The sequence below is a fragment of the Herpailurus yagouaroundi genome, unplaced genomic scaffold (genome assembly GCF_014898765.1).
Source record: "Herpailurus yagouaroundi ecotype Mexico unplaced genomic scaffold, PumYag 202, whole genome shotgun sequence".
In the NCBI taxonomy this organism is placed as follows: Eukaryota; Metazoa; Chordata; class Mammalia; order Carnivora; family Felidae; genus Herpailurus; species Herpailurus yagouaroundi.
The window spans coordinates 2,733,128-2,755,516 of NW_024412433.1; the positions used below are offsets into that span (position 1 = coordinate 2,733,128).

At 49.7% G+C, this 22,389-nt stretch overlaps 1 protein-coding gene across 6 annotated transcripts in view; it reads right to left on the reverse strand.

Moving 5' to 3' along the window:
* TRAF3IP1 (TRAF3 interacting protein 1) overlaps positions 1–22,389 on the reverse strand; it is a 61,446-nt gene that overhangs the window by 24,053 nt on the left and 15,004 nt on the right. For 3 of the 6 annotated variants that reach the window (XM_040450484.1, XM_040450482.1, XM_040450486.1), the window contains 7 exons: positions 20,704–20,805; positions 18,512–18,532; positions 17,566–17,629; positions 17,072–17,155; positions 15,855–15,978; positions 15,618–15,654; positions 10,845–10,921 (listed from right to left, as the gene is read on the reverse strand). In XM_040450484.1, the coding sequence (XP_040306418.1) occupies positions 10,845–10,921; positions 15,618–15,654; positions 15,855–15,978; positions 17,072–17,155; positions 17,566–17,629; positions 18,512–18,532; positions 20,704–20,805 (509 nt within the window). The remainder of the gene's footprint in view (positions 1–10,844; positions 10,922–15,617; positions 15,655–15,854; positions 15,979–17,071; positions 17,156–17,565; positions 17,630–18,511; positions 18,533–20,703; positions 20,806–22,389) is intronic. The other 3 variants (XM_040450483.1, XM_040450487.1, XM_040450485.1) reach the window with 3 other exon arrangements.

Sequence of the window (22,389 nt, forward strand, 5' to 3'; positions counted from 1 at the left end):
CACAAAGGCAGTGGGCACACAGACAGCAGATCTGGCTTCTGCCAAGAGGGAGCAGGAGAAATGGCGGCTCCGGGGGCAGGGAGAGTAGAGGAGGCGCTGGACACCCCAGTGAGCTAAGAAGGCAGCCAGAGCAGCCGGCAAGGACGCAGACGCCCACCTGAAGGGGCCCCCACTGGACAAAGCGGACACACCGTGAGCACCAACACAGGAGGCAGAGCGTCTACGCCCTGGAGGAACCCCGCCCACGTGAGCCCGCGCGATGATATGAACAAGAGGTCACACTGAGAGTAAGAGCAGGACACTCACACTTCACGGTACCTTCCAGAAAAGGCGAGTCATCACAGGGGGAAAAGGAGGCAGACAGTGGGGCAGCCTGGCAGGGTCCTCCACGTGGGGAGACCCGGGCGAGTACCGCAGTCACGGGGTGGCGGGAAACGCGCCCTGGGACAGATGCCGGGCCATCAGCCGCCTCCCTTCTGGAGATTCCTGCCCCGGAGGCCCTACCTGCATCTAACCGTGAGCAACCCCCGCCACCCCCACCCCCCAGCCGAAGGGCCCCTCCACGAAACAGCTGACCCTCTTCAAGGTCAACAAGGTCACGGAAGTGCAGAGGGCACACTGTTTCCAGGCTGGGCGCTTCTATGCAGGGCGCGCTGGGAGGCCCGGGCTCCTGGGGTGCTGATGCAGAAGGTCCCAGTCTGCAGCAATGGGTCAAGTACTCAGGGATGAGGTCGGCCATTGGTTCTTGAGCAGTTTGCGGGTGGGGGTGAGGGGCGCTTCTCTGAGCCGCGGCACACCCAAGCGAAGCTGGCCGAGCGTTAGGACATTATGGTGGCCGCTACCACGCACGGGGACGTGCAGTCGGAGGAGCCCTTCCTTCCCAGACCAGGGGCCGCTCCACCTGCTGGAGGCTGAGCGCAACCCACAAGGCCCCAAATGGGCCCAGCAGGGCAGACCCCGCGAGGACAACGTGACATGCTCTGCCAGGACCTTCAACACCGTGATCAATCAGATCTCGGGAGGATCTGAAAGTTCCCAAAAGTGCCCCTCACAACTTAAAATGTTTGACCTGCTTCTAAATCTGCTTTTCTTCAAAAGTTGCTTTTAACACTGTGTAAAATGATTAACTCTGTTTGGTTTATTTGTTACAATTACAACATAATTTTCTATTATCTTTCAATGCAAATGAACTCTATTTGTAGTACAATAAAGCTTTCACAAGCTACCTGGAAACCTAGTGAGTACCAAAAATACGCGTATTTGGAAATTACTCCTGAGTTTCAAAACCTAATGAAGAAAACATTTAGAATGCATCGGGTTTGTAACAGGAAGCACACTTATAACAGTGAACTTCAGACCATGCGTTAACATGAGGTGTATTTTATTCATAATTTACAGAAAACCAAATGTCTGAAATAAACACATTTGTTTTATCTTAATTTTTTTCCTTGTAAGGGATTTAAGAATATTCTGTGAAATCAGAAATTTTTAATGTTCATTCTTATTTTTGAGAGAGAGAGAGAGAGAGCGTGAGAGCGTGAGTTGGGGAGGGACAGAGAGGGAGACACAGGATCAGAAGCAGGCTCCAGGCTCTGAGCTGTCAGCGCAGAGCCTGAACTCGTTAGCCCTGAGATCATGACCTAAGCCGAAGTCAGACACTTAACCGACTGAGCCCCCCAGGCGCCCCAAGAATTTTCTGTGAAGTTTAAGGCTTATGTAGAGCAAAACCCTGACATAATGCAAGCTCTTCACTAAGTGGCTGTCAGTCCTGGCCTCGGTGAGAAGGCTTTCCAAGAGGCTCTGTTAGTTATTTAAGGGGTCCCGGCTGGTGGGGAGGGGTCTTTGGCCAGAAAGACAGGTTTGGAGAATTCAATCAGAAAACCTTGATAATGCTCCAATATGAAAAATTATACGCGCATCACTGCTACAAGTAGGAAATCAAAGTATGTATTGTGATGTCAAGCATTTCAGTTTTTTACCCTAAAAATTGCCTTGAAACCCATCTCCCAGAGAAAAGGGAGAAAGCCATGTCACTGGTTGGCCATGTCGGCCCCTTCTGAGCCCAGGTCACCTGGGTTAACGGGTCATTTATCCGCCAAGCCTGTCCCTCGGGCAGCAGAGTGCTTCACGGGAAGCTGCTTCTCAAGTCAGAAGCAAACAGGCAGGAACAACACAGATGGGAACTCGGAAAATAGAACAAATGCATTTCTCACTTAAAACAATGAGCACAAATGTGTACGTTTTAGAAAGGACGAAGATAAGAATAAGAAAAAAGTCACCAAGAAATAAATTTGTCTAAAGTGAAGCCAAGAAACATGGAATTTCGGGATGAAAATAACTCTGGAAACAACTGCTCCTCCTACAGCCGAGAGCTCCACGCACGACAGGGCCTGTGTCCCAACACGTGCGGGGCTTCCTGGAAATCTGAGACCCGCCTGCTGTGGCCGAGGAGCCCGTGTGCCTTCCTGAGTTAAGACCCTGTGTCCAGGAGCCAGATGACAGATGGGACATAGGCCTGGAGCACAAGGCCTGGGGCCGGGTGCTGGGGCGCCCTGACCCTCTGGGTGCCGGGCGCCAGGGTGACACTGGAGGTGGTCATGTGTGGGGACGAGACCCAAGAGGGGAGAGCTGCCGTGGCTCTCCTCACCGCTGTCACTTGAGGAACCCCCACTCGCCCCTGGGCAAGCAGAGACCCCAGGGCCCCCGCCCAGCAACATGGCTCCCAGCCAAGAATGAAGCCAGACCACACCAACAGCTCGCCCAGGCTCAGCCCGATCGCGGGTAAGCCTCTCCTCTCCAAGGGTCTTTTTCCCTTTAACACCTTCGTGAGGTCTCACTGGGTACTTCTGAAAGTCTTCACGGCTCTGCAAACCGGAGAGAACTCTCCAGCAGGGCCGGGGCCTCACCAGTCTCCCCCGCGGCAGGCCCACACTCGCTGGGCGGCCGTAGCTTCTAGAACTGCTCCCCGACTGCTCTCCGCACAAGGGCACTGGGGTCCGCTGAGCTTCGCCCACCTTTTACGGTCACTGTGACTGACCTCGATCTGCATTCTAATCCTTACCAACTGATTTTCTTCCCGAGGCTAGAACTCGATCCCTCATTAACGTGCTGCAGGGACCATGTGTCAACACTGGCACCTGCACTGAGCCCCCAACTCCACAGACTCAGGCTGTGAAAGTCAAACTCAAGACTTGTTTACACAAAGCAAATAGGATATTGATGGACACGAGGCCACAATGACTGGTCAGGCCAAAACTGACTAAATCTAGAAAAGTGACAAATATAATGATACGGATTTCAAGTTGACGTTTTGAGTAAAAATAAAATCTTTATTTGTGGTACCATTCCCTGAGTGAACGTACGAAACAGAAGACGATGGGTATTTGAGTTGGAAATGTTTTTAAGGCTACAGCTAGTCACAGTTTTGCAATCCAATTTTAAGTCACACATATGTATTTTCGGGAAAAGGACTCTGACACTTTATCCACATTATGACCTTTGTTTATACAAAGAAGGCCTATTTACTCGTAATGATCTTCACAAAGTTCACATACATGTGACATTTTGATGGTTTCCAAACCATTTTCACAGTCTAGGATATATCCATGGCATGCGTCTGTAAATATTTTTAAGTGATATCGTTGATAATTTGCTGGTGACAATCTAGTTTTACATCCAAAATCTAAAATCCGCAGCCTGCATACTGGAAGAAACTGCACTTCTTGGGAACATGAAGCGATGGCCTTATTTCCTGAAATGAACAAAAACTCACCCTTTCTGACTAAAGACAGGGTCAGTGGTTCCCCGTTTGGCCACCGAAGTCTCATCAGTGAAGAATATCGTAGTATGTGTCCTTTGTTTCCTTCATAGCAATTTAAATGGAAACAGTATTTCTATTTTCCCAATAATACTGGGACCACAAACGTCCAAACTAAAAATACTTTTTATCAGGTGCAGAATTTCAGTTAAGGGGGGATTCTGAAGAGCATTTTTCAGACAGGGTTCAAGTATTTGTGATGAAAGTGCACCACCTAGTGACCAAAATGAGACATAACTTAAAGATGTATTCAGATCGCCAAGCTAAGGGAATAAAATAGAAATCCCTGATGTTCATGTAAGAATTTAGCTAACAATTGTTCACTATATATGACTTACGGTAACTAAAATACAACATGTGCGTGGTAAGGTCATTTCATCCGTCAAGAGTCATTTCAAGGGGCGCCTGGGTGGCTCAGTAGGTTGAGCATCCAACTTTGGCTCGGGTCATGATCTCACGATTCCCCACCCAGTTCATGGGTTCCAGCCCCACATCGGGCTCTGCGCGGTCGGTGTGGAGCCTACTTGGGATTCTTGGTCTCCCTCTCTCTCTGTCCCTCCCCCGCTCTCTCTCTCTCTCTCAAAAATAAACATTAAAAAAAAGGTCATGTCAAGAGTCAAGATACACATTCCCAAAGAAATGCTTCTTTCAGATGACTGTCCATAATCTCTATAGACAGCTGATAGCTACATTAGTCCCTCATTACAACTTTCACCGAGAAGGGCAGTAAAATACATACATTCACGTCAAATTAAACACACACACCAACTTCACATGTGAAAAGATGTACAACCTCCAGAAGACGCAGTTTATGTGACCAAGAAAGAAGGCGAAGAGAGTAGGGGAGGGTGGCTCAGTCAGTTAAGTGTCCAACTTTGGCTCAGGTCATGATTTCACGGGTCGTGAGTTTGAGCCCCACATCGGGCTCTCTGCTGACAGCTCGGAGCCTGCAGCCTGCTTTGGATTCTGTGTCTCCCTCTCTCTCTCTGCCCCTCCCCTACTCACTCTTGGCCTCTCTCTCTCTCAAAAATAAACATCAAAAAAAAAATTTTTTTTTAAAGGTGAAGAGAGTAAAATCACAAAAACTTTAAATAAACTAAAAAAGAAATCCACTAAGAGAAATACTCTATTTCAAAATAAAGAATTTGAATGAGGGGCGCCTGGGTGGCTCAGTCAGTTAAGTGTCTGACTCTTGATTTCAGCTCAGGTCATGATCTCATGGATCATGAGTTCAAGCACCACACTGGGCTCTGGGCTGGTGGCAGGGAGCCTGCTTGGGATTCTCTCTCTCTCTCTCTCTCTCTCTCTCTCTCTCTCACTTTCTCTCTCTCTCTCCCCACCCCAACTCACACCATCACTCTCAAAATAAATAAATTTAAAAAAATAATTTGAATGAAAAGAAAAAGGATCTAAAATTTACCTTCGCTTAGAACGGACACGATGTGGAGAAACCCGAAAGAGAATGTAGGAGGAGACAGAAGCAGGCCCGAGAAACCCCGAGCAGCACTTCCCGGTGAGGGAACCATCTCTGAATTGCCCCCTATCACTCTCAAGCATCTTATTTATGACGTTCAAAAAGCAAGTATTTTTAAAGCACAAGAAACACTAATAAAAGTCCTCTTCTGGCTATTTTTCAAAAACCCCTTCATAAATGTGAAGGAAAAAAAAATGCTGGCATGGGCTTAGTATCTTACTATTAGCAGAGTTTATATTTCCTCTTGAAAAGAGAGCAAGTTGGTCAGGACAATGAAGAAAATGCCCAAAGCGGCCTGATTCACATATTTATTCTATAATGTGTTATTCAAGTCCATTAGTGCAATAAGAAATAGCTTTTCTTCCAACACAACTTCAAAGACCGGCTGGAGAGACAGCTGGGCTACAGGCATGCTGAAAACACACGCTGCCTCCAAAGAAAATACAAAGCACCGAGACTAAAGGCAACTACAATTTATGTGAAAAGCAGAGGAAACACCTACCGTTTGATTTTTAAGTGAGAGAGAGAGAAGGCAAGCAATTACTATTACGACGGGTATGTATAAACCAGTAACGGCAACAGGCGGACGCGGCCGACGCAGCTCGAAGAGATTCTTACAGCCGCCTCTCAGCAAACCAGGTGCGTTGGAGTCTGGATCCGAAGTACAGAAGGTACACACACCTTGCGAGCTTTCCGGAACACCTGTGAAAACTGCCCTCAGACTAGGCCTCAGAGAAAGCTCGACTCCAAATAATCGGTATTATATAGACCATATTCTTTGAACGTGAAATTGTATTAGAAATCGCCAGTAAAAAGACTTTTTAAAAACCCTTACGTTTCAAAGCTATGGAACAGACTCCTTAATAACCCACATGATAAAAAGAAATAAAGTATTTCATCTTAAAGTTCAAGGAACTTTTAATATTCATATTAAAAATTCAAAGATAAACCATGCTTAAAGAGAAACGTACGGCCTTAAATGTATTTGTTTAAAATGACAAGAACTCAGGGGTGCCGGGGTGGCTCAGTTGGTTAAGTGCCCGACTTTGGCTCAGGTTATGGTCTCGCGATTCACGAGCTCAAGCCCTACACTGGGCTACACACTGACAGAATGAAGCCTGCTTGGGATTCTCTCTCCCTCTCTCTCTGCCCCAACCCTGCTCTTGCACTCTTGTTCTCTCTCTCTCTCTCTCTCAAAATAAATAAATAAACTTAAAACAGATAGATTTATTAATTAATTAATTTTTAAAAATGGCAAAGACTCAGGCGCCTGGGTGGCTCAGTCGGTTGAGCGTCCGACTCTCGATTTCAGCTCAGGTCATGATCCCAGGGTCGTGGGGTTGAGCCCCGAGGCAGGTTTTGCACTGAGTGTGGAGCCTGCTTACAATTCGGTCTCCCTCTCCCTCTGCCCCTCTCCCCGACTCATGCTCTCTCTCTCTCTCAAAAAAAAAAATAAACAAAATAAAATAAAATAAAATAAAATATAAAGGCTAAAAATAAAAGAGCTAAGTATTTTACACAAGGACTAAAAACATAAATAACCAAGGAAATTAAAAGGAAAAATAAAGAATAGAAATCAATGAAATGAAAACAAAAGTGTCTATCTACAAAACCGAAAGTTGATCCTTTGCTGGAGGGTGTCTATTTCAACTGTTTCTTTAAAGTCTCAAGGTAAAAAGACACAAAATTTTGGGAAGAAAAGGAAAACTGTAACCATAGGCGTGTTTTTAAAATCACAGAGGCACAGCTGAAACGTGTTTATGTCACGACTCTGGAAAACGTGGACGCAGCAGTTGCCTGGAGAAAGGCTGGAGAAGGCACAGCCAGGGGACGCCGATTTCCGCTCTCGCCTCTGCAGCAAAGCCTCTTTGCCCCATGTGCAGCCCGCATGTGGGAGGTGCTGGTTCCAGAAACCCTCGGGCCCTAGCCAGGCAGCCAGCCTCCTCCACTCACCCATGTGCCTTGCAAATATCCTCTTCTGAGCACTCCAGGCAGTGAGGAATTTTGGCAAATTCTCGTCTATGTGAAAACCTTGATCTTTAACTGAGCACGCTGACTTCTGGAATGAAGATCTCACTTCACGGCCCCTTAGTGACAAAGACCCGGCCACTATCACGGAAGTGGAAGCGGCAGGCACAGCTTCCAAGGAAGAGTCTGGAAGGAAAGGGGCATGCTTTTCTCCTTCTCCCCTTCCTGCTGGCTGGCAGGCAGTCCTGGATGGACCTGGGACAGCTACCTTGGCCCATGAGGCGCCCTGAGGCACGCGGGGGGGGGTCACACAGGCGCCACCTCCAGACTCTGACTCTGGAGCTAAAGCACTTTCCACGTCATTTAAGCCACTAATGTTTTCGATCTCTCCTTCACTCATAGGTGAACCTAATCCTAACTGATTCAAATATGAATCACCCAAAGAGACTCAAAAAGGAAATAGGAAAACGGAATATACTCACTCAAGAAATTGACTTGGCAAAACAAAAAGAAAGGATTCGTTCAAGAGAACAGAAAAGCTAGCAACATTAAGACTTCAATACGAAGAAAAGAGCAAGAGGGGGAACCAGCAGTGAAGACAGAATAATCATCAGCCATTAAGGAAACGCAAATTCAAACACAAAAAATTAGAAAGACTGACTGTTCCGAGTGCTGACGACGACGTGGGGAAGCTGGAATTCTCCTCCGCTGTGGTGGAAATGTAAATGGTACAACCACTTTGGAAAACAGCCCGGCGGTTTCCCGAGAAGATAAATACACGTTTACCACGTGAGCCAGCAATCTTACTCTCAGGTGTTCACCCGAAGGAACGAAAGTGTTTGTCCCCACAAGGGCTCGTAAGGGAGTGTAACTGGCCAAAACTGGAAACAACCCGACGGCTCATCAACTGACAAATGGATACACCCACTACAGAGGATGATAAATCCATACCACTGCAGTGGGCGTATCTTACAACGCGCTCACGACTCAGCAAGCAAAAGGACACGTGCTGAAAAATGGATACGTCTCAAAGTAACACGATGACTGAAAGAAGCCAGACCGAAAAGGAGCACACGCCATGTGACTCCACCATCTGTGATTCTGGGAAACAAACAAGAGTGACCAGGAGCAGAGGAGCAGCTGGCGGGTCCTGGCGGGAGCGGGGCGTGGGGAGAGGTGGCCGGAAGGGATTCCGAAGGGCACAGGCCACTGTGGAGGGCGGCGCACACGTTCACCGTCCTGACTGTGGGTGGCACAGACGTGTGGAAACAGTCTCACTCCACCGGGAGAGTAAATCAGTGCAGCCACTCGGGGAATGATTTGGCGGTATGGGGCGAAATCAAAGCTCTGTGCACCCTCAGGAGCTCTGGGTCTGGGCACAGACGCTAAAGCAAGGTCGCAAACCCCAGCGCCAGGCTGGGTCCCGCTGCTGTGAATCAAGTTTTATTGGAACACGGCCACGCATACCGTCTCCTGTTGTCCTCCCTAGGGCTGCTTTCAGGCTATCAGCAGAGCTGAGAAGTTGCAACAGATTGTATGGCCCGTAAGCCTAAAATATTTACCGCGTGGCCCTTTGCAGAAAATGTTTGCTGACTACGGTTCCCGGAGACACTGGCTCCCATCTGCCTGGACACGTGGAGGTGTGTTCACAACAGTGGAAGGCGGAGTCAACACGACATCCGTCAATAAAGGAATTAATAAGCCACGGAATACTAGTTACCAGTTAAGAGGAACAAGCTAGATCCACAGGTATCCAAACGGGGAAGGTCTCAGAAGCACACTGCGGCCTGAAGAAAGCGACCAGCAAACGTACCAGCACCGGGGGGAAGCACCGAAAACCCCCCGAAGCAGTAGGAACTGCTTAGAAAGTAAGGCTCACACCAGCTCTTCCCCGTGACTGCCCTGGGGGACAATGGGCCTGGGGCGAAGGCAGAAAAGACATCAACTTTTCCAGTGTGCTTTAATTTCTTTTATTTAAAAAACTCTAAGAGGTTTTTAGAAGACCAGTCAGTGAAATGTAAACCTGATATTTACCAACACACTAAAGAAAACACAGCAGCATGTGTTTCCCCTGCCTGTAATACACAGACCTTGAAACACTTACTAAACCGTACTTTTCTGGGGTGCCTGGGTGGCTCAGTGGGTTGAGCGACCGACCTCAGCTCAGGTCATGATCCTGCAGTTCTTCAGTTCAAGCCCCGCGTCAGATTCTGTGCTGACAGCTCGGAGCCTGGAGCCTGCTTCCGATCTTGTGTCTCCCTCTCTCTGCCCTTCCCCCACTTGCGCTCTTTCAAAAATAAATGTTAAAAATAATGAGAAAATAAATAAACTGTACTTTTTTATTTTTCTGAGAGATAGAGCGCGAGCGAGCGCTCCTGTGCACACAGGAGCAGGGGCAGGGAGAAAGAATCCCAAGCAGGCTTCACGCCCAGCGCGGAGCCCAACAGGGGATCGATCCCACAACCATGAGCTGAAATCAAGAGTTGTACACTCTACCGCCTGAGTCACCCAGGCACCCCCATACTAACTGTACTTTTTTTAAAACAGCAAATTGTTCACCAAACAAGGACGTTTTTTTCCTTGTATCTTCTAAAGTCAAAATACCTACTCTGAAATGGACTCTTCCGAGGAAGTCTGAAGCACAGACCTAGCATGCTTTGCATAAAAAGCAAGGCTATAAAATTTAAACCAAGCGAAGCCTCAAAGGTTACCTCCAGGAACAGCCTGGAGGGACACACTCAAGTGCCAGGAACACGGCCAGGGACACCAGGCCAGCTCCGCAGGCCTGAACGGGAGCAGGACACATTAAAATTCCACAGCAACAGACAACAGGCCGCAGAGGAGCCAGCGCGGCGGGGGCTGTCCGGCGAGGCCTCAGCAGCATTACCCCCCGCCCCTCCCCCTCCCCGTGACACTACAGGGGCCCCTCGAATGTCACTCTCACCAGTCTTCTCACTGGCGGCTTCGGGCCACATCTTCATGACAAACTAGGACGTTTTAGGCAGAATTATCCACGTGTGCATGTGTGTGTGTAAAACTTATTGGAATTATTGGCTGCCAGCAAAACTATCCAAAAAACATCTTTCTGTTAAAAAACCAGTAAGTGAAGATACACTCTTATTTTTTAAAGTGGCTGTAACAGAAACCTGGCCGTGACGTTGGAGGCACCTGGCCTGCAAGCAGGAACCCCAGGGTCACACACCCAGGGGTGGCGGCTGGCGGGAAGCCCAGTCCCGACAGAAGTACTCCCACACCAGTAAGCAAGACCGCTGGAGGGCACATACTAACAGCAGGTAGACTGAAAACCCAGACCGGAAGCTGCCCAGGCTCTTCTCCTGCCATCGGCCAGGGCCAGGCGGCCAGCCTCCCGACCCTGCAAGCAGGGAGACGGGATGCACCAGGCAGGAAGGGGACGGCCACGGGGTCAGAGCAGAACAGGCCTCTGGCCTTGACTCCCGAGCTCCCAGGCGAGGCCACGGCCCCACCCGGGACACACTGGAGGAGCCCTGAGTTTTCTATCCTCCCGGCCGAGGAGGTGGGGGGACCTTCCAAGTGGGTGCAGCCTTTGCAGAAAGCCCTCCTTACCTTCTCTCCAGGTCTGGGTGGCTGCTGAAGCTTCTCATAGTCTTTCTTGGTCTCCAGAATCTTTTTCACAAGCCCTCCTGTTGAGAATCAGTGGTTTTATGTTATTGTCCGCCCTGAGGAGCCCTTCCATTCTAAATGGGGAGGGGGTGGGGAGGACACTAATTTCTTGTTCTTCCTCTTTCTATACTGAAAACGGTTTCAAATAATCTTTATTTGGTGCAAGAGAGCCTGCAATCCACTGAGAAGTAGCTGGTGGTGGAAATTAAGGATAAAATTTCAGTGTTTCACTACTAGGTATCCAAAGGATACAAAAATGCAGATTCGCAGGGGAACATGCACCCAATGTTTACAGCAGCAGTATCAACAGTAGCCAAAGTATGGAAAGAGCCCAAACGTCCATCGATGGATGAATGGATAAAGAAGATGTGGTTTATATATATAATGGAGTATTACTTGGCAATCAAAAAGAATGAAATCTTGCTACTTGCAACGACGTGGATGGAACTGGAGGGTATTATGCTAAGTGAAATTAGTCAGAGAAAGACAAACATCATATGACTCCACTCACATGAGGACTTTAAGACACAGAACAGATGAACATAAGGGAAGGGAAGCAAAAACAAGATAAAAACAGGGAGGGGGACAAAACCTAAGAGACTCTTAAATATGGAGAACAAACAGAGGGTTACTGGAGGGGTTGTGGGAGGGGGGATGGGTAAAGGGGTGAGGGGCACCGAGGAGGGCACTTGTTGGGATGAGCACTGGGTGTTGTATGTAAGGGATGAGTCACTAAATTCTATTCCTGAAATCATTATTACACGGTATGTTAAATAACTTGGATTTAAATTTTTAAAAATTTCAGCATTTCAAAGAAATGAGCTCCTCAAAGGTGAAAAAAACAAAACTTTGTAAATGGAAAACGATGAAGAGGAAGAGTAAATTAAACAGGTAAGTGTTGCAAACACGTGTGACAATTCTGAGCTGGTTCTAAGCACAAGATACTCCTTTTATATTAAGTCAAGAGTCTTCAGCTTCCTTAGAAAAAAAGAATTACCCATGGGGTAAATACCATTAAAAAAAACACCATTTTCTTTAAAACACCATCTCACCCAAATGTACATCAACATGAAATTGGCTGAGTAAACCCCAAGCACCTGGTCGGTGAGGGAGGCCGGGGCTGGGAGCAGGGGTGAAGCCACTTCCCCGCACCGCTGCAGAGCAAATGCCAGCACACGCTGCCCAGTGACAAAAGCCAGATGGAGAAGCATAGATCCCGGTGAACAGACACACACAGACAGAGACACAAACACACACACACACACACACACACACACACACACACACACACAGACACGTATTCATGTATACTTTTTAAAGGAAAGTATAAGCCGTATTTCTCACTGTTTCCTACAGGGGGAGGGAGAGGACAGGGCAGAAGCCCCGAATCTCTGAATCTATCTTGCTTGGTACATTTGACCTTGGAAACAAGTGACTACTTTACATACATAAAACAAAATTAAATCCAATTTTTCAATGCCTAAAAACTGAAACCAAAATGAAACTAAGAAACTTAACATCAAAGTGGCAAGCGTAGCCTAACAAAGAACTGTTCTGTTAACTGGTTGTCCGTCCCCAGTGGGACGCACCCTGAGAACAGACAGACCTACCAAGAAAACTCCTAGTGTTTTCAGTCGTCTGCTGCGGCTCATTACCGGTGGTGGCGTTCTCCAAGTGCTGTGCGTGCCGTAGGGGACAGCAAACGGACGGCTGACGGCGCTAGGAGCCAGGATGCGGGGCATGAGACAGATATGCATGTATAAAATCAAAGCTTTAGGAAAAACTCTAAAGAGTAAAGCTGCGTTAGAAATGCCAATGTGAACTTGGATACATTTTTCTCGTCTTAAAAAAGGTAAGAAAACCCCTAGACACAATGACCAATCCAGAGGCAACATGCAGCCAGGCTCCGTGGAGAGATGGAAGGTTCCAGATATGGGGCGGGAAACACGCAGAGCGAGCCTGAAACATCTTCCCCATATCAGAAGACGAGGAAGCTGCAAAGTCTCCCGGGATGTGTCAAAAGGTCCCAGACAGCCACTCGAACAGGCTCCACTGAGTCAACACTGGACAGTCAGAACACTGATGAGAAAGACTGACTTGGCTTGAAATGAAGCACATTAGGTGCATTAAAAGGAAACCCGTGATTTCATACAGGTATCAACACCAACCCTCAACAGTCAGATTGGATGGCGACAGGAAACAAACTCAGGAAAACCCATCAACAAAGGGAGAGCATGAATCATGCCGCCCACCTCTCCCATAGAGACTGAGCCCTGGGGCCACGGCTGGGGAGGCAAAGCTGTGCACGATGGCATCCTCCGGCTAACCTTGAGGAAGGGCAGGTCCGTCCTGCCGCCAGGCTAACATCACAAGCAGAGAGAGACGCAGACGTCAGGAAGAAGCACCACCACCTACTAAGTATTCTGGCACCTGACTGGGTCTCTGGAACCAAGTTACAAGCACAGAAGGGCATGTGAAAAACCACAGGCATATCGCAGGCAACACCCAACTGTGGGAAACTCTTACAGACAACCAACCAGCTTCTTCAACAAATACATTATGAGGGAAAAGGGGAGGGAGGTTAAGAGAGACCTAAGAGTTAACATCAATCAGCTGCAACGCAGGGACCTTATTTGGATTCTGACTCAAAGTAGAAAAAATATACAAAACATCTAGGAAAACAGTATTTGATGACATTAAGAAATTGTTTTGTTACCACAGTAGAATTATAGTTATATATATATATTTTTAAAGAGCCCTTCTCTTTTAGAGGGACACGTGACATGTTAACAGAAGAAATGATCTTCTCCAGGACTTGAAAACAATCTGGGGGAGACAGGAAACCATCAAAATCCTAGAGGAGAACAAAGACAGCAACCCCTTTGACCTCGGCCACAGCAACTTCTTACTAGACACATGGCTGGAGGCAAAAGAAAGAAAAGCAAGCATGAACCACTGGGGCTTCATCAAGACAAAAAGCTTCTGCACACCAAAGGGAACAACCAACAAAACTAAAAGCAGCCAAAGGAATAGGAGAGGATCTTTGCAAACAACATATTGGACAAAAGGTTAGTATTCAAAATCTCTAGGAACTTATCAAACTCAACACCCAAGAAACAAATAATCCAGTGAAGAAATGGGCAGAAGACATGCATAGATACTTTTCCCAAGAAGACATCCAGATGGCCAACAGACACATGAAAAGATGCTCAACGTCACTCATCATCAGGGAAACACAAATCAAAGCCACACTGAGATACCACCTCACACCTATCAGAGTGGCTAAAATTAACATAAGAAACAACAGGTGTTGGCAGGGATGCAGAGAGAGGGGAACTCTTTTGCGCTGTTGGTGGGAAAGCAAACTAGTGTAGCCACTCTGGAAAACAATATGGAGGCTCCTCGAAAAGTTAAAAATAGAACTATCCTATGACTCAGCAATTGGGTAATTTGGATAAATATGAATAGGTATTCACCCAAAGGATAGAAACATACAGAATTGATAGGGCACATGCACCCCAATATTTATAGCAGCACTATCAACAATAGCCAAACTATGGAGAGAACCCAAATGTCCATCGACTAACGAATGGATAAAGAAGATGTGGTACACACACACACACACACACACACACACACACACACACACTGGAATACTACTCAGCCATCAAAAAGAAGGTAATCTTGCCATTTGCAACAACATGGATGGAACTAGAGTATATTATGCTAAGTGAAATAAATCAGAGAAAAACAAATATATGATTTCACTCATACATGGAATTTAAGAAACAAAACAAACATGGGAGGGGGAAAACAGAGGGAAACAAACCATGACTCTTAACGAAAGAGAACAAACTGAGGGTGATGGAGGAAGGCGGGTGGGGGATGGGTCAGAGGGGTGATGGGCACTGAGGACGGTGCTTGTCAGGATTGAGCCCTGGGTCTTTATGCAAGGGATGAACCACTGAATGCTACTACTCCTTTTGAAGAATTGTTTTTTAGTGTTTATTTTTGAAAGAGAGAGAGACAGAGCATGAGCAGGGGAGGGGTAGAGAGAGAGAGAGGGAGACACAGAATCCGAAGGAGGCTCCAGGCTCTGTGCTGTCAGCACACAGCCCGATGCGGGGCTCGAACCCACGAACTGCGAGATCATGACCTGAGCCAAAATCGGACACTCAAGTGACTGAGCCACCCAGGTGCCCCACTGAATGCTACTCCTGATGCTGATATTACAATATATGTTGACCAAGTGGAATATAAATAAAAACTTAAAAACCAAACAAAGAAAACAGCGTGGGGGAATGGGGGTCTGCAGGAGGCAGAGACTTAGAGAAAACGAGATGAGCCGATCACGGCTGAAGCCATGTGATGGGTACAAGGGGGTTCATTAGGAGACTCTTCCTGCTTTTGCAACTGTTTGAAATCAAAGACATTTGGGAAGAGAACAAATATTACAAATATTGTCGATTTGGAAACAACCCCAGAGGTCGAACCTCTACCCTAACCCCACGCCACGCTGGAAGCTACTGACCGAGCCCCAGGGTCCTGGGGCGCTGCACCCCTCGAATCCGGGACTACGAGCCACCAACCGAGGAGGAGCCCATCCGTGCTGTGGTGTCTCACTGATGCTCCTCAGAACCCTGGCCGACACGGGGCGCTCAGAGCTCAAGGGCACGGCACCCCTCCCGCGCACAGCTGTGCGCACCTCACACTCACCATGTTTCTCCTCTTCCTCCACGTCTACCGCTGGCACCTGGGCAGGAAAGGAAGGAGGAAAAAGCTGATTCTCGAAATCCTGCCTCTGCGGATGTCCCCAAAGCAACGACAGAATTAAAGAAGGAGGACATCTAACTGAAAGGTTAGAGGAACGTTCGTCTCCGGAACCTGAATGCGGGAGCATGGATTCCAGCGTCGTCCAAGTGCAACTACAAAAACACGCTCCCGCTAACTCACCACTTCAAGTTCGGACATCTCAGGGAGCGGGGGGGCGGCCTCCACCACAAACTGGTCGTCTTCCTCACCGTCGGAGTTCTGTGCGTCTACAATTACACTGGCCACGGCTTTGCCACTCCCTGTCCTGGAGCACCAGAAATCACATCACACAGGAATGTGCTGGCCACACGTCTGCATCAATCCCATGCACCCCGGGCTCCGAGGGAGGAGTTCAACCACCAACCACCTCCAGAACATCACAGAATGTAGGCCTGGGTCCCTGTGAGTCCTGCCCTCTGTGCCCCTACTAATGTTGGCCTCTGGTCCTCACCCAGCCCCCTCCCTGTGCCCCTATCTCACAAGGGCCCCCAGAGCCTCCCCCACCCAGAGCCTTGCCCCTCCCCTGGCCGCACTCTCTGGACACCAGCCCTCCGCCTGCGGCCTCTCACCTGGAGGGCCCTATTCTTCCAAGTTGCAACACCAGGGCAGGGGTGGCAATGTGGCCACAGACCCCTGCTTCTGGGTCTCTCCCAGGAACACAGCAGCCTCCCCCGGTCCCACTTTTCTGGGTCCTGCTCCCTGCCCAGCACCTCCTCTCCCCCGAGTCCTACCACCGGTCTGAGTCAGCCTAACACCCAGCTGCCCAGCCCGCAGGCCTGGCCCTGTCCCCCCAGGTGACCGCTTCCATCCTAGGGCTCTCTCAGGCCTCCCGTGGCCACTCTCAGGAACTGCCCCGCCCGCTGCCACCCCACTGCAGGCCGCTGTCAGCTCCCCTCTGCTCGCACACTAACTTCTGCTGCACCTGTGCCTGGACCACAAGCCTCCAGACTAAATGCACCGTGGCTCCCACCTGCCTTCTCCTCCTCCCGACCCGCCTAACACAACCACGCTTCACCGAGTGCCCGTAACTCCCTCCCCACGATCACAGAACAGCCAAGTGCACGCACACACATGCAGGCTCGCGTGCACACGTGCACACCCTCTTCCTGGCTTCGGGGACCTTGTACAAGGTCAGGAGGGAACCTGTGCTTGGGCGTGAGCTCTTGAAACGGTACACGTTTCTCCGGCACCAGGCCCTTCAACCCTCAAAAGCATCATCCTGCCCCCAGCGGGGCCCAGCCTCGCTTCGCCCCGTGCTCCCCCACACCGCCCCCGGCGTGCCCCGAACCCCTCCCACACACACTCCCCCATCAGGAAGCCCTCTCCACCCTCACCCCGCCTCGCAGCAGAGGCCTCACCTGTCCGCCGTGAGCGCCTCCGCCCCGTCTTGACGCTTCACCCGGGGAGGCGCTGGTCTCGCACTCCCAGGCCGAGGTGGTTTTCTAAACCCAGATATTGGAAAACCAGAGAGGGAATGTGACACACTTGCACATTTCAAAGGGGACGACAGAAAACCCAGGTCAATGTCATCGCTAATTTCCCACCGTCAACTGGTCAGGACGCAGTCTGCAGAGCATTAAGAACATTCCTGTAACCTGACAAGTTGAAAGTATCTGTCTTTTAATCCTGTATTTTCATTAAATTTAAGATCCAAAAAGTAACCAAAACATTACCATAATTATGAATTTCCCTAAATCTTTAAAATGCCCTATGTGTAGTTACTTATACCCAGCATGTGAAAATTAAGCAAACGGTTTTTGCGTTCTTTGTACAGGCATTTCCTCATAATTAAGCTCAAGCACCGGACAAACGGCAGAAGGTGCAAAGAGAGAGCAGCACGTTGGCCGCAGACCTGATGTTGGCCGGAAGCTCGCTCGGCAGCTCGGATTTCTCCTGGACAGAAGGTCCGACTTCTTCTGAAGCGTGACAATCGCATCAGCAATTCACAAAGGAAGAAACACAAATAGGTAAGTGCTTGAAAAGACAGCCATCAGGTAAGTGCAAATGCAAACGAGCTTTATTCGTCTATCATTTTAATGAAGACAGAACAGTCGTTTCTAGAGGTGGGGAAGATCTGGGAGATGGCGTTCAAACCCTGGAAGTACAAACCGATTCTGTTTCTTTGAAAAGGTGGGTGGATCCGGTCAGCTACAATCTGAGAAGGATGGACGTGTGTAATTAGCGGTGTCAAGAGGGTCACCTGCCACCGTGTATTAGTGACGGGCGGTGGGTAACTCCAGCCGCACACTGGACCCTCTGCACAAAACGTCATCACTCCAACATGTAACAGTAACGAGCATGTCTCATCACCACACACACACACACACACACACACACACACACACACACGACAGGGGTCCTAGAAGGACTGTCATTTCCATGAGAAACAGTGCTTTTCATCTCCTTCTTCATATTTTTCTGCATTTAAACAGATTCTACTTTGGGTATGGACCAAATTGTTTCTGTAATCTGAATAAAGCTTTTCATTTTGGTGAAAGGACTTAATCAGTAAGTAACAAACTCTATTAAGGCAATTAAATTCATCCCACTATTTAAAGTAAAAAGCCTTTGTATTCTAGAGAATAGAATGAATCAAAATTTGAATTTAGAAATGTACTTTTTACTCTGGAAAGAGTCCTGAGATGCATTCTTCTGGAACATAAGGTGTGTAGATTAAATCTTAAAGTGGTACACATATGGTTCCTTAACAAATCTGAGAGTCTATGTTCATATTGACACACACACACACACACACACACAATTTATAGCAAACACACTTAGTGCAGGCCATTCCTTACCTGTATCACTAGGGGAGTCACCTAAAAAAAAAAAAAAAAATGCACATCAGAAAACCGACTTTTGTTTTAGTGAAGCTCGGAATATGAAACGAGCAGGACTAGGGAAAAACACAAACTAAGTAACACAAACGCCTGTCGGGAAAACACGGCCCTTTCCTCGGAGCCTTTTCCAGTGTCCCACTGTGATCACTTTGTTTTCAAAGAGGGAAAGACAAAGAAGAAAGGAAACTATGACCCATAAAATGCCATTAATGAAAAGACGAAAGGGATATGAAGAGAGAGGATCACACATACAGACGAAAGATACAGGCAACAGCTGACACGCCCAGGAAGCCGCCAGCAGACCGACGGGGACACGAGGGACGAGAGGGGTGACCTGGCAAAGAAGGCTCCGGGCACTCTGACGACTGGACAAGAGCGACGGGGCCCTCCCCGCAGAGCTGGCCAGCAGGGCTCTGCCCCGGCCTAGCTCCCTATGGGCTACCTTTGCTCTTTTCACTCAGGATCCTTCTTCAAGGGCTGCTTTTTGGGGACAGAGGTGACCTACGTGGCCACAAGCACACGAGTGAAGGCCCGGCAGGGGTGGGGTGGACCCCAAGTCACAGGAGGACAATCTCCATGTGACACGACCACGTTTGCAGAAGCACTGAAGCTGCACGGGTCTGAGTCAGCGCCAGGGACCCGGGGTCGCCCCGAGGGCACACATGCACCCACAGGGGGAAGAGTGCTCCTCGGACACCTTAGCCTGCCCGCTGAGGCGCACTTGAGAACGTTCTGGTCACCGGTCATAGAGCCACGTGAATGATGCTCCAAAGAAGGTGGCTCTAGGGACAGGAGAGGCCACGCCTCCGGGGCGACGGGAACCGGCAGGCCCTACAGGGCCCGTACGTAGGGAACACAGGAGCCTCCCGGAGGTCACGCTGCACAGAGTGACAGGGCAGCGGCCAGGCCCAGTGCAACTGTGGGTTGGTGGTTAGGAAGCACCCGGAAATGGCGCTTCCAGACAGCGCCACTGGAAGGACGGGGTGATGGCAACAGGGGGCTTGGGCTCAACCCCGGGACGGGCCTGCCCTGGGGCCAAAGCAGGTAGAGCAGACCCTCTCCTTGACACCGTGCTGCCTGGCCCTGGACCCCAGACTCCGAAGCTCTCGTCGAAACTCACGCCATCGGGTTGGGGACACACCGCGGCTGCTGGAGCTCAAGGCTGACACCCGGATGGTGAGCTCACAGCGGCCTCACCCCTTCACAGGTGGGGTCCCCCGCCCTTTGGCGAGGGCTCCAGCCTCAGGGGCGCAGGTCTCGTCCGGACCCTTCACCAGCTCTGCCTCTTTCCCCGCCCACGCACACCCCCTCCCTGGGCAGACCCTGCCCGGAGCACTCCGGAACCTGCCTGTCCCCCCGCCGCCCACACGGCCCAGGCCACCCCCGCCTGGACCAAACTGACGCGACCCACGTGCGATTCAGCTGCTCAGCCAGCACGCACCCAGCCCCATGCGGCCCCGTGGCCCCCACGCTCCCGGCCAGCACCCCTCACCACACGGCGCCCCCCAGGCCGGGTCCCCGTGCCCACCGCCTCGGGCCTGCCACGCACCCGGCCTGCGGCGTGCACGAGCCGACGAGTATCACCCGGCCCGCGGACGCTGGCTGCGGGACGTCCCCTCCGAGCCCGACACGTGCCCGGCAAACGCCGGACGCATCTTTCACCACAATGTTTTCTCGATGCAGAGAAAAACCAGGCCCAGAGCAGAATCTCAGCAAGGTGCGACTTAGGACACCCCGAGGACATGACAGAAACGTCGCGTCAGGGCAGTGTCCCGAGCTGTTTAGAAGTCCTCTCTGAACACGAAACGTGGGAGGTGTGCGGCTGGGCCGACGGGACTCCAGCAGTGACTCTGAAGCTCGGTTCGGGTCGTTCCCGACTCCGCCTGGGCTCCGCCCGCCACCCCAGAAAGGACACTGGGGTCACCACGCAGTGACCAGCCTGCCCTAGCCCCGCTGATGTGAAAAGGCGACAGTGGGCCACCCACCACATCCAGTCCCAATGAAGAACCGGGGACTGGACTCCGTGTGGGTCAGAAAGCCACGGGGAGCTGGCTGCCGCCCTCTGGGGAGAGAGGAGCCCCCCGGGGTTACATCTGGGGGGACCCCTCCCCCTCACCGAGAAAGGAGTGAGGAGACGGTGTCCCGCTTACCTTTCTGCTTCGCTGCTGGCTCTGGCTCGACGTGCTCACGCCTCAGACTAGCGGAATTATCGTCTGAAACGTTAGCTGAGTTAGTAGTAGCTTCTTTTGTGCCTGACGTAAAACAGTTTAAAATGGGTCACGAAGACGCACACACAGGCGGGTCCCCTCCGGCTCTAGTACTTACCCCGCTCTCCCACCCCACAAGCTCCCAGAACACCCACTGAAGGCAGCTTTGGACAACTCACACCCAGAACGTTCCTCTCAGCGTGGCTGTGGGATCAGGAGAGGGAAGGGGTGCCCGGACTGTGAGCAGACCCCAGGCCCACTCAGCCCAGGCGGAGGCGTGGAGTCCCCACGGCCGAAGCCAACTAGCCCCTCCACCGCCATTTCCAGAACCTTCTCCACCCACCCCCCCACTGCGGCCAGGCCCAACTGAGAAGCCGCAAATAGGTGGCCGTGTCAGGAAAGCAGGGCGAAGAGAAAAATCCTTCCAGCACAGTGCACAGTCCTAGAGATTGAAAGTTCCCAAATAACTTGTGTACTGATGGCTGACTAATGTGCCAATGTCTATGAAAATAGAAAAAATATCAAACACCTAATAAAACATTTTTTATACTAAAAATAAGGGGCAGGAGGTGCTGGAGGAACAGATTTTAAACTGTGGCAGGACCCAGGGTAGAAAGCTAACCCATCACCACAGGACCTCACTCTCTAAAATGAAATCAGGAGACAAAAATAAAATTAGAAAAATTGTTCCCTTTCCTGAAACACAACCTTACAATTTCTTTAAAGTATTCAAATAAACAGTTTATATCAGAATCAAACTATTATTAACTATCAAAGACCTGATTTTATGTAACAGGACCACATACAATAGAAGACACGCAATTTTCTAAGGAAATTTTGTTTGGTCTATAAAAATGCTTTAAACAGCCTGATTCCAATAGTTCATTATTTATGATCTATAAGACAACCAAAGAATATGATATACTAACCTCAAAAATAAATCTAAACTTAAACATCAGCTTGGCAACTGTAGATTATCAATTTTAAAAGAAAACACAAGAACTATAGGTTGTTACACTTTATTTGAAAGTGTCAAAACTTTCCTACACTATACAAAACCCACCACACGGTAAGTGATTTCCAAATGCATCGCCTCTGCCTATATCTCAAGGGGACCAATGACACTTGGCACCATTTCACCGCTTCCAAGATCTTGTGGCATTCTTTCTTTCTTTCTTTTTAATGTTTATTTTTGAGAGAAAGAGAGACAGAGTGCAAGCAGGGGAGGAGCAGAGAGAGAAGGAGACAGAATCCAAAGCAGGCTCCAGGCTCCGAGCCGTCAGCACAGAGCCCAACGCGGGGCTCGAACCCACGGACTGTGAGATCGCGACCTGAGCCGAAGTCAGACACTGGACCCTGAGCTACCCAGGCGCCCCAACTCTGCATTTTTATAATAAAAAGTTGTACACAACAAAGCAACAGGACACGGGTGAGAGCACCCGAGCACAACACAGCCGTAAGGATGTCCCCATGTCCCGTCGAACAGCGGCAGAGAGAACAGGCCCATCACGCAGCTGGCGCTCCGATACGGAGCAGGGAAGAAGCGGACAGCTTCCCTGTGGGGTGGTTCGGGGTGTGTGGGAGAGCAAGAGGGAGGACACAGCAAAGCGCAGGAAGGCTCCCGTGACG